Raw genomic sequence first — 12,097 nt, 5'->3', positions numbered from 1 at the left:
TGGTCTTGGTAAATTTGCCATGAACTTTATTTTATTTTTAAATACGTATTGAGATTCCGATACTCTTCCTATATCAGGACTTTATAGATTCCTAAATCAGTGGAGTTCTAAATATCTATGAAGTGGACTAAAGATTATACCGAACCCTCTTAAGTTCTTCCTCTGCTCCCAAGTTGGATCCATTTCTCTTAGTTTCTTTTCCTTGTTTAAATATGTATTATGATGTGTGCTCTTGGTGTTATTTTTTGTTCTCTCTCTTTTGGTTGTACTAGTTATAATACATATGCATGGCAGCTAAAGATTTTAAATTTGAGATTCTTTAACTAATCTAAATTCTAAAATGATTTGAAAATAATTAATTTATAATTAATCTTTTTAACAAATTAATTATTTCTCAGGTTCATATCTTTGGCAAGCATGTATTTCTCCTTTGAAAGTTTTAAGAGTCTAGATATATTAGAATATCTTATTTAAAAGAAGTTTTTGAATTCTTTCTTTCTTGCTAACCAGTGTTAATGAGTGAGTATTCTCTTAAGTATTATTTTAATTGAATAGTTACGAATCTAAAACCTATAGCAGCTACGTGCATGTGCAAGTGTATTATAACTAATTACAAATAAAAGTAGGAATAGTATTTTCCTTTAGGAGGAATCAAGATCTTTGAAATTTACCAACAAAATATCCATGGTTTTGAAAAGCTACACAAATAATCTTATATAGGACTATAGGAGTTAGAAAAGCAAATGTTTTCTTCAGCAATATTAAAATCCCTTCTTCTATAGAGTTGTGACATGTTTTACATCTTTTAAGAGAGAAATTTAATTAAGACTATCATAAAAATATTTTAGTTCTGTAACAAAGCATTCATTAGGATTATTTTTGGAATTCAAAAATTGAGAATTTAAGCTATTCTATATACAACTAGTTATATGCACATATAGCTATTTGTGGCTGCTAAAATTTTAGATTTCAGATTATTGAACTAAAACCTAAATTTTAAAATATCTAAAGTTAAATTAATTTAAATTACTTAAAATCTAATATGTTATATTTTACATTTGTCTCTATGCTCAAAAGTATCTCTCTTCCTCCTTTCTTGAGTATTATTAGTAAATATATACTAGCATATCTTTTTTAGAAGTTTTAGAGTCTCTTCTTCTATAAAAGTCTAGCATACTTCAAATTTTTGAAAAGAGAAGTCTAACAAGTTTGTTTTTAGATTCAAAAAATGGAAAAATTAAGCCACTTTTATATGGTTGCAAAGCAGCAGTGCGGTCAACAAAAAGGACCACCTGTTAAATAGTAGAGATTTTGCTCCTAAGGGGGCATACAGTGGACTTGACCTTCTTAATATCCATTTATCTAGTTTCACTGTGGTCTCACCATGTTTAATCAAATAGCAATGGATAAATATTTGCCCACTTGAGAGAGAGAGAGAGAGAGAGAGAGAGAGATTTAATGGGAGAATGAGATTACCATATATTAAGTTGTCTGCCAACATTCCCCATTACATCAAAACATAAACACGACGGACTCCAAAAGCAAGAACAAAAACTTAAAAAGAAGCACACCACAACATTCAACAAAAGTACCAAACTCCCGACTGAAAAAAAAAAAAAACTAAAACTAGAACTAGAACTGAGCATTCCCTATGACAGATTCAACAGAAGTACCAGACTCCTGACTCAAACCAACCCCACCAATACACCCTCAAACACAAAGACAGACCCACAGAGAAACAAGATTTCTGAAAGCAGACACTACTTTGAGTGGGGCAGGAGACCGAGTTCACTTGAGATGCCATGCATGTCCTCCACCTTCAAACAACTCTCCTCTCCTAGGCACCCTCGCTTGCACTGGAACCATCACCTCTGCTCTCATTGCTTCCAAAGGTCTCGAACCCTTCAAAGAACTGCTCAATGTTCTCCTCGAAGTCGAGACTGTTAAAGATGTCATGCAGGTCACCCTCCATTGCGACATCAAGAGGAGGATATTCATTGAAGTCATGGTCCATGCCGAAGGTCCACGAGATCTCCAGCATGTCGTCATATGGCACGGTCTGATCGATGGACTCGGTTGCTTCCATCTGCACAACCCCAGGGTTTTCTTGTGCTGACTCCATCGGAGGCTTCGCAGGTAGCTGCATGCATGGCCGTGGGCAATCCATGTAGATACTGCTAGCAAAGTTGGTCACTATGTTTGGCCCTTTGTGTTCCAAAGCAGCTAAATCATAAGCCTGGGCAGCCTCCTCTTCAGTTGCTATAGAAGAAAAAGGTGTTAGTCCTATACAAAAATATCCACTTATGTATTAATGATTCCCTAATGGAAATAAATAAGTAATTATTTCACTTTAATTGATCATTATTATCTCGTGGCAAGGTGTGATGCCACTGTCGCATCTCTTGTCTCGATCTACTTGCATGGTCCATGTGATCTTCTCACACAGAAGAATTTGAAGTGTTAAGCAACGAATATAAGAATGCCGTGGAGCAGGCTTCTGTCCTACCTTTCTTACAGTCTATTTTACTTTTTGACTTTTTGGGCAAGTCCCACATCTGTTATGTATGAACTGCCGATGCCGATGTACTCAAAAAAAAAGAGAAGAGAATGAAGTCATAGACAAAAAAAAAAAAAAAAAAAAAAAAAAAGGTGTACAAGCTCAAGCACGTGAAAGCTCAAGCCTACACACCCCGGATGAGCAAGAGGTGGAGCTCCAAGACTCCAACAGTATAGAATGAATGCACATGCATCTTACGTGCGACTAGCAAAGGGTAGTGGTCATATTAATCGATAAAACATTAATAAGATCTAATTGAAAACATACTATTTTTTAACTTTAAAAAGCAGATATGTATTAAAAGAGTTTCCACACATAACTTTTAGCAGTCAAAAATCTTAAACGCAACCAAGTAAAATTTTGAACCTTACATGCTCCCAAGTGATGCATCTAGTTATTTTATTATACTTTTTATTTTGATGAGCCTCATTTTGAGAAACTTGTGAAATAATGAATTAAGGAAGAAAAAAATATGACTATACTAGCTACTGAACGATCGATGAAGATGATCTTGGACAACGATGACTATTAGCCAAAAAAAAGAAAAAATTTGGAGAGCACGAGGGTGAGAAAATATACCGTATGTTCCCAAGTAGATGTACTTGCAGCCGAAGACCTGGCCAAGCCTGGCCTCCCACCGGCCGTTTTTGTGATGCCTGCCATGGAGTCCGGCTATGTCGATCAGATGCCACCATCAAAAAAGTCTAATGACCTTTGAAAACCATTTTTTTAAATATAATATTAGATAATAGAATGTTAAAAATAAGATAATCAAGATATTATTAGTAACCTGGCCACCCCACGGTACTTAGAGATACCCCTGGCAAAGCCGTTGCTCCTGCGCCTAAGACACGCCAGCACCTCTTCATATGACATGGTTTGCATCTCCATGTACTCTTCTCTGTACATTTCCACCTGCATTCAATATAAAAATTTTATAAGAAAACATTCATATAAAATAATGTAAATATAAATATATATATATTTTTCACAAAGAGATGTTACAGGAAAGTTTAAAATTGTCCCCGGACCCCAGAGCTTAAGGGCAGCCAGGTCATGAGCTCGGGCTGCGTCCAACTCATCATCAAAGGCTCCTACACCACATCAAACCATTTTTGTGAACCAAACAAAAAAAAGAAAGAAAGAAAGGTTAGATGTGGTAATGAACATATCGACCATCCATGAAATCACATAAACTATAAGAAAAGTAACAGACTCCAATTAGAAAATAGACATATGGTTTTGTGCTTCATGAATATTAGTAGTGGGAATCAAAGGAACGCCATAAAAGTGGTATAATCTCGTGACTTACCCAAGTAAACTACGACATGAGGCATCAAGGGGTGATACCCATCCAGATCGCCAGGCAGATCCCAAGAAAAGAAAAAAGGAAACAACTCATGAGAATGTGGCTCTAAAAAAATGAGCCAGAAGCAAGCAAAATACTACTACTAATAATAATGAACAACCGTCAACTTCTTATTTCTTTTATCCCAACATCAGTGTTGGTCCTCTCTACCTTGCTTGCCTCTCTTGTTCTGGACCGGGTGCTGCCAGTTCTTGTCCCACAGGTGAGCTTCATACCTCCCGGACCCTCGGTGCCTAGGGACATTAATCCAAAACTAGCATCAAATGACATATATATATACACACACATATATGTATATGGCAGAAAATAATCTCAAATCAGAAAAGAAAAGGTTTATTTAAAGCCACCTTAGAAAGAAGAAAGAACAAATCTAGTTTCTTTTATCTGGTTTACCTTGTGACTCCTCTGTAGATAGAGCTTCTTCTCCTACTACTTTCCACATGGGCTGTATCTGAGTTCTTAGCTTTCTTGTGTTTTGGCTTCGACTTCTTGCTCTTGTTAACAGGGATCATATTAGGAGAAGAAAGGGGTGCATAGTTGGATGGTGAAGAGGAAGAGGAACGAGATGGTGGAAGAGGAGGAGAGGGAGGAGACTTCTTCATGAGGGTAATGTTCTAGTACCTAAGAAAGGACGGTTTTTTTTCTCACTATACTACTGGTTTGGTTGATGGTGGTTCACCAAAGAGAGGATTATATATAGTGAAGGGAGGAGGTGGAGAAGGAAAAAGTAGGGGGCGTGCTGTTTGGCATTACTCAAGCCTTTTTCGCGAGGAGGCTTTAACCCCACCGTTGGAGTGATGAAATGGATCCAAAGGAGGAAGCTGCGAGTTTGTTTAACGTTTACTGGAGCTCTTTTTTATCAAAAAAAAAAAAAAAAACTACGGTTAATTAGTGAGCTCAGAAGAGTCCAAATGACTCGAGGGTTTGCAAGTTGGCCGCATGGGCTTGTGTGAGAGAGCTCAACACTTGGTCATCAGGTTTCCCATGCTCCCAATGGAACTCGTGGTCTCCACTGAACTGTTGTGCTCAAGCTCGGCTGGCCTGCATTGGAATCTCTCTCTCTCTCTCTCTCTCTCTCTCTCTCTCTCTCTCTCTCTCTCAGAGACACAGAAGTAACCGTTTAAATAACCTGATGGATTTAAGTAGAAACTGAAACGAATGGTAGCCTAATCTTTTTCTTTCTCTCTCTTTAAAATGGTGGTATTCTAATAATTGCGTGATGGTACTGATCATTGTGGAGATGGCCTTATTTGAAGGTGCAAGAGCCGTTACTAGGTTAATGCACCGGGGTCGGTTTCAGAATTTAAGTATTTGTATCACCGGTTCCAAAATTTTCCATGATATATTTGAAAGCTTATATTGTGTTCAAAAAAAATTGAAAGCTTATAGAGACAAAGGTATAATAGCTACACGATAAAAGCAGTTGTATAATTTAAAATATTGTCTAGTAAAAGGAGCTTAAATATAAAGGATGTGTGAAAGAGACGAGCGTGAAGCATACATGTTATTTTCTGTTTCCTAAAGAGAATAAGTATGTTTGTAGCAAAAAAGAGAATAAGTATATATGGAATGACTTGAAAAGCGAACACTAAAAGCTAGAATAACGTAATGTAAAGGCCAAAACTCAAGTTTGTCTCGTAGGCTCTAAACGTATGCAGATGGCATGCACAAAATTACTTTTGGAGTGCTCAATCCCGCTTGTTTTAACACATCTTCGCCTGCCAGTTCATTACGTGACTTTTTCTTTGGCAATAAAGGCAGGAATGACGAAGTAGACAAATTATTCTGTCAAGGGTTTTGTTTTTCTTTTCTTATTTTGAGAAAATGATGAGCTGAGGTTTTCATTTATCTCCACCGAGATGGTCGGTTGGGTTAAAAGACTCAGATATTTTGAGATCTTGACCCAAATATCAAAATTGAGATATCGAACAATTCGTTCATGATCATCTTGAGAATCCTACATAATATACTGTACATGTGTTATGGATGGCACATGCAGTGCACAAATCTCAATAGTGCACCATAGCAAAAACACTTTAGTTTCTTGATATAACTGGCCTAAATCCTACTCTTATTTTAATAAAATGGTGATTAATTAAAACAGTTTCAGGGAGGATCTCTTATGTTGTACTAGTAACATGCATTTATATAAAGGTCACTATTTGATTCTCATCATAATATTCATCATTATAATGAAAATAGTGGCCATTATTTTTCGTTTATATGGTCTCCCTAATACAGTATTAATCTTCTTTCAAGATTCAAATTTTTGATACCGAATTTTTTGCAAAAAAATATCTCACCTTTACAAAAGGTAATTTTTTGTATGTGAATCATAATTAGAAAAAAAAGGCTGTTATTTTTATCACTACCTGCTGTTTTTTTATAATGATTTTATTTTTATTATAATGCCATTATAGTAGTTATTATAGAGTCATTATTTAATATAAAAAATTGAAATCATAAAAATGTAGCAAATGTTGCCATTATAACCATTATAACAAATAATAATGGTTTTGTCAATGATTCATTATAATAAAGTCAAGTCATTGTTTAAACCTTGACTACATTAATCAAAGTATCAACGTATTTAGCAAGATCAATATATTTCAAGACGTTGATTTTCAGTATTGGATCATCAAAATAGTTATTTAGATTTTAAAAAGATTAGAAACTTTTGACAATGTCTTGATGTGGTATCGGCTAATACCTCAAGATAAATTGGTTTATATCGACATTGACAAAGAGGTTAGAAATTTGTATGCATTCTAACGATGAAGACCAACTATCGATATGAGCTGGGTTCTCAATGGGATGAAATAGTAGATAAGGAAGTAGATTATGTCCCATAAGAAAATCATTGGTGCTAGCCACTTGCACAGTGGTAGGCAAAAATCTTGTATATTTAACTTGCTCTCGAGAAAAAGGCAAAAATGTAAAGTAATAAATTTAGATGGTAGTTTTTGTCTTTGATACATTAGATAATTGCACTTATATAACATTGCAAGCTACATTAAAATATTTAAAAAAAATTATGGGCACTAGCTACATATGGCAAGTGATATACTTGCATTTCCAGAGGCACTCTCAAAGAAAGAGAAAATGGTAGAATGATAGATTTAGATAGTTGATTTTTCTTTTGAAAGATGTTTTGCATTAGATAATTGCTCGGACATAATATGGCAAAGGTTGTATTAAATTATTCAAAAATAAATTATTAGTGCTAGCCATCGATACATGGCAAGTGATACACATGCATATCCAGAATCACTCTTAGAGAAAGAGAAAAAAAGGTGGACGAAAGATTTAGATAGTGGATTTTATCCTTGGTGAATGATATGCATTGGATAATGGCTTTGATATAATACGACAAGGCTTGAGTTAAATTGTTTAATAAAGTTTATTGGCACTAATCGTCGCTCCTAGAGAAAGAGAAAAGAAAAAGGTAGAATAACGGATTTGGATAGTAGATTTTCTCTTCCATCGATGCTATGCATTAGATAATTGCCTTGACATGATACGACAAATCTTGCATTAAATTATTCAAAAAAAATCATTAGCGCTAGCTAACTATACATGGCTAGTGATACACATGTATATCCGAGAAAGAGAAAAAAGAAAAAGGCAGACTAGCAAATTTAGATAGTGAATTTTGTCTTCAAGGGATGATATGCATTGGATAGTAGCTCTGACATAATACGACAAGGCTTCCGTTAAATTGTTTAAAAAAGTTTGCCAGCGCTAACCATCTACATGTGGTAAATGATATACCAACATATCCGGAGCCACCATTGAAAAGGAAGGAAAAAGGAAAAATATAGATTAATAGGTTTAGATACTAGATTTTGTATTTTGATGGATGATATGCTTTACAAAGAGGCTCCTACATAATGCAACAAGACTTTTGCATTAAATTATACAAAAAAAATTATTGGCATTAGCCACCTACATGTGATGGGTGATACACATGCATATCCAAAGTCACTTTTGAAAAAAAGGGAAAAACGAAATAATTGAAAAACTTGTAATGAATTGTTCAAAAAATTCATACAAAATTGAAAAAGAAATTCATTGGTGCTGACCATCCATACATGGTTGGCAAAAATCCCGCATACCCAAAGTTTCTCTCAAAGAGAAAAAGAGAAAAAGAAAAACGACAAACTGGCAAATCTGGATAGTAGATTTTGTCTACGATAAAAGCTATGCATCGAATAGTGGCCTTAACATAATGCGACAAAGCTTGATTAGTTAACTTGTTCGAAAAAATTTCTACAAGATTGAAAAGTGCATTACCCAAGCCTACATGTGGCATGCAAAAATCTTGCATAACTGGAGTTGCTCTCTGAAAAAGGAAAAATAATAGAGTGGCGGATTTAGATAGTAGATTTTGTATTTGATAGAAGTTGTGTCATATACGGTGGCCCCGACATAATATGACAAATATTTTATTAAATTGTTTGAAAAATTGTATAACATTGGAAAAATTTATTGGCACTAGTCATATGCACATGGCAAGCAAAAATCCTACATTGATATAATGTGACACGGCTTACATTAAATTATTTGGAAAAATTCAAGAATAATAATAAAAAAATTGATGCTAGCAATATACATATCGTAGCAAAATTCTTATATAATTAGAGGTATTCTTCAAAAAAAGACAAAGTAGCAGATTTTATTTTTGATGGAAGCCATGCATTAGATAATATCCCCAGTATAATGTTACAATACTTACATTTAGTTGTTCGAGAAATCATATAATTTTGAAAAAAGATTCATCGATGCTTGCCATCTCCATATAGTAGGCAAAAATCCTACATATTAAGAGTCACTATGGAAGAAATAAAGAAAAAATAAATAAAAGGTAGATTAGCGGAGTTAGATAGTAAATTTTGTCTTCAATCGAGTCCATGCATTAGATAATGGTTCCAACATAATGTGACAAGACTTGATTAAATTGTTCGGAAAAAATTCATTCAAGTTTGAAAAAGGGTTTATATGACTTACATATATATTTGTAAAATTGCGTAGACTAAGCTCGGTCCACTTGAGCGGCCAATCATTTTGGCCCAAATGAAAAGAAATGAAGGAAAAAAAAAAAGAAACGCACGTGCTACGCACATGTAAGTTCGGAAGAGACTCCCGATGGGAGTCTTCTTTCTTCCTAAAATCATTGAACAAAATCTAACTCAAGATCAGATTCTGGTCACGACTGAGGCTATTTGCAGTCTTGATTGGAGCTCTTCGCTGAAGATTTTTTCGATTTTTCTCTTCAAGTGTCAATCGCCATTCGCACCGTCGCCGCAGATAAAAGCCGCTAAAAAACCAGTAGGGACCGTGCCACCCTTGATTTATCCTTCCTCTCTTTCTTCTAGACTCTGTAGAACTTTTGATTCCAGCCGGTGATCGTCGGATTTTGGCCGAGAAGGGTAACACCCTGTTTTTCCCTATTTTTAGAAATCAACCCTATTTTTTTTTCAATTTCGGCTATTTCCACCACCGAAGCTTGTCGCCGAGGTCTCTTTCCAGTTTCCTGTGGTGGCTTATGGCCATGGTTGGAGTTCCAGTCATTAGGATACCTCTGTTTCATGCTTAAAGGGTCGGAACCCCTATTTTGATTGGTTTTGGCACTGTCGGCCACCAATCGCCATCGGCTGTCTATTGGTCGATCGTGGGTCTCCTGATCCTAAGCACCACCTACAACCACCTTCTTCCTTTCTTCTTTCTTAGTTAGAGGGAGAGAAGCTTGTTTTCTCTTTTTCTCTCTTTTTTCTCTCTCTTCCCTTTCCTTTCTCTCTATTATTTCTCTCTACCTGGACATTCTCTCTCTACTTTCTCTCTAGGGTTGTTGGACTCGGTAAGGATACCCCTCGGTGATTTTTGGACCGATCCTAGTGAAGGGTCCTGTATCTAGGGTCATTTGATAGCATGCCAGCCCAGCATGGTTCTTGTCAAACACTGTTAGATTTGGTCACTCTCGATCTCTGTTAAATCATATGTACACTAGTCTGAGCATGATCCAATGAAATTATCTTAATCAGATTGACCGGAATGTCGAGCACTTCCGCTAGGTCAACTTTATGAGGGTGTTGGACTTATGATTTTTATTTTCAGAATAACTATGATAAATTCTGATGAGCATATAATTTTCATATATCGGGATCTAAGGAGGATTCTCGAAATTGATTGGACTGGTAGTTTGAAATCACTTGCAAAATAAGTAATATTTCACTTTTTCTAAATTTATCAGTAATTATAAAAGTATTATATTCATAACTTTTAAATAATATTATTCATGATGTATGGATTTGGCAAGCATTTTAATATCATTGAATATACTTATTTTGGAATATTATGATGGCATATGATCTTATTATGGATATGATTGATCAATTTTGACACAGCATGATTTCAACATTTCTATCGAATTCAAATATGAAATCCTAAACTAATTGAATTTCAATCTGGCTATGTTAACGACCTCCAATAATGAGGGCTAGTACGTTGGCACTTAATTTATCCTGAAGGTCATGTCGCAAGATGATGCACTGCAAGCAGATACTCAGTCTTGAAGAATTTTGCTATAAGATGATGCGTAGCTCATTGCAAAAAGATGTGTAATGTTATAACCCTACCACAAGAAAAATGTAGTCATAGCTCACGATTAATAAGGTAAATTGAATAATTGAAAAAAATTAGAATTCATGAATAAAAATTTAACTTTTTTGAAAGATTTGATTCGCATGATAGTATTGCATATATGCTTATTTTCTATAAATAATTATATATTACATTGCATGATTTATTTAGCTAAAGTGTCCATTGCTTTTTAAGCTGTCTAGCTCATTATATGATTTTTTATTTTTACAGATTTAGAGAACTAGTCTGATCAGGTTCAATATAGGAAAACAACTAGTCAAATTTTGGCACAGATTATCTTAAAATAGAGTTTATTTAAATTGACATATTATCTTAAAATAATGTTGGAATTGAGAAACATCTAAATTTTGAGTTAGTTATTGAAATAAAGTTTGTATATCATTATTTCATTTTGTTCCATTATATGTTTATAATATTATATTGAGATGACTTGCATGCTTGTAGAAAAAATTTTCTATGAGTATAGAGAGGTTGACAGAACCCCGATTCACAAAATCGGGTCAGGGGCGTGACAATGTTTGTATAGCGGGAGGAGCGGTTGACAGGCATCAGGCCACCTAGTTATGTATGCATGGTGGTAGGAGGGATCTGTGGACATTAGGTTATACAGTGTATGCAAGATCTTATATCCATGAGACTGTCGATGTTACAAACCGTCTGTTTTTATTCCGAAACCTGCTTTTCGTTTTGACATCTGGAATCCGAAACTTGAGTGCACCGCGGACGAAGAAAACAGGGAAGGCTGTGCGTTGGTTGTTAGCCTTCTTCCCATCTACCTTTTTTCTGCCTTCTGTGGTGCGACATTAGGTTGCCAAGTTAGACACGTCATGATGGAGCTTGGTACTAGGGTTGGGCCACGAAGCATTTACATTAGCCACACAAACTATCTATGATCTGCAGTTATATGGAACAAAATATAATTTACGGTACCAACTCGAATCCAACATTACAGAGCATATTATATTGTTCTAGTTCGGTATCAATATCCAGTACGAAAGACATACGATACTGCATACGTAAAAAAGATTCCATTCTATATCATATTGATACAATGCTAATGTGCCACCGGTATATTATTCAGTATCAAAACGGCAGATCTTGAAATAGAGTAAGACAAACTACAAGAACCGTGCAATTTATTCCTCCTCCCTTTTAAGGATGAGAGAGGAAGAACCCAAAAACACATGTAGAAAGTTATGACAAGCAACACAAAAAAGTTCTATCTATTGTAGATTTGACCTTCATGAAAGCGAAAATGCAGAAAGGATCCATAGGCCAGCCCTCCTATGAAAGCTCCAACATAAATAACACAAAATTCAAAAAGCTTTATTGCTTACTACCTGTCACAATACGGGAAAAGAAACATTGGTCCCAGAAAATATATCACTTGGAGATGAAAAACCTTCAGATATAACACTAAACAATTACAGATGCAGCAGAAATATACCGAGTTCCGTCAGCATCGTGCCATGTGTTTAGACATTTCTGGGTCATGAATAGGAATCTGATCA

General features: G+C 35.2%; 1 protein-coding gene across 1 annotated transcript; it reads right to left on the bottom strand.

Moving 5' to 3' along the window:
- Positions 1–1,454: 1,454 nt before the first annotated feature.
- On the bottom strand, positions 1,455–4,608 carry LOC103709065 (ethylene-responsive transcription factor WRI1-like). The gene is made up of 7 exons (XM_026805357.2): positions 4,320–4,608; positions 4,077–4,159; positions 3,870–3,878; positions 3,563–3,651; positions 3,348–3,472; positions 3,137–3,213; positions 1,455–2,259 (listed from the first exon to the last, which is right to left on the bottom strand). Exons 1-7 carry the CDS (start codon positions 4,526–4,528, stop codon positions 1,838–1,840), a joined length of 1,014 nt encoding a protein of 337 aa, XP_026661158.2. The 5' UTR covers positions 4,529–4,608; the 3' UTR covers positions 1,455–1,837.
- Between the last annotated feature and the right edge of the window lie 7,489 nt (positions 4,609–12,097).

Source organism: Phoenix dactylifera, chromosome 3 (genome assembly GCF_009389715.1).
Source record: "Phoenix dactylifera cultivar Barhee BC4 chromosome 3, palm_55x_up_171113_PBpolish2nd_filt_p, whole genome shotgun sequence".
NCBI lineage: Eukaryota > Viridiplantae > Streptophyta > Magnoliopsida > Arecales > Arecaceae > Phoenix > Phoenix dactylifera.
This window is presented reverse-complemented; position numbering and strand designations above follow the sequence as displayed.

What these genes read in the sequence shown, in the direction of transcription:
- LOC103709065 (XM_026805357.2), bottom strand. Translation starts at nt 4,528, where the DNA reads ATGAAGAAGTCTCCTCCCTCTCCTCCTCTTCCACCATCTCGTTCCTCT. An exon ending in ATCTACAGAGGAGTCACAAG is followed by an intron (nt 4,160 to 4,319) that starts GTAAACCAGATA and finishes TAATGTCCCTAG; the next exon opens with GCACCGAGGGTCCGGGAGGT. An exon ending in CATCTACTTGGGAACATACG is followed by an intron (nt 2,260 to 3,136) that starts GTATATTTTCTC and finishes TTTCTTCTATAG; the next exon opens with CAACTGAAGAGGAGGCTGCC.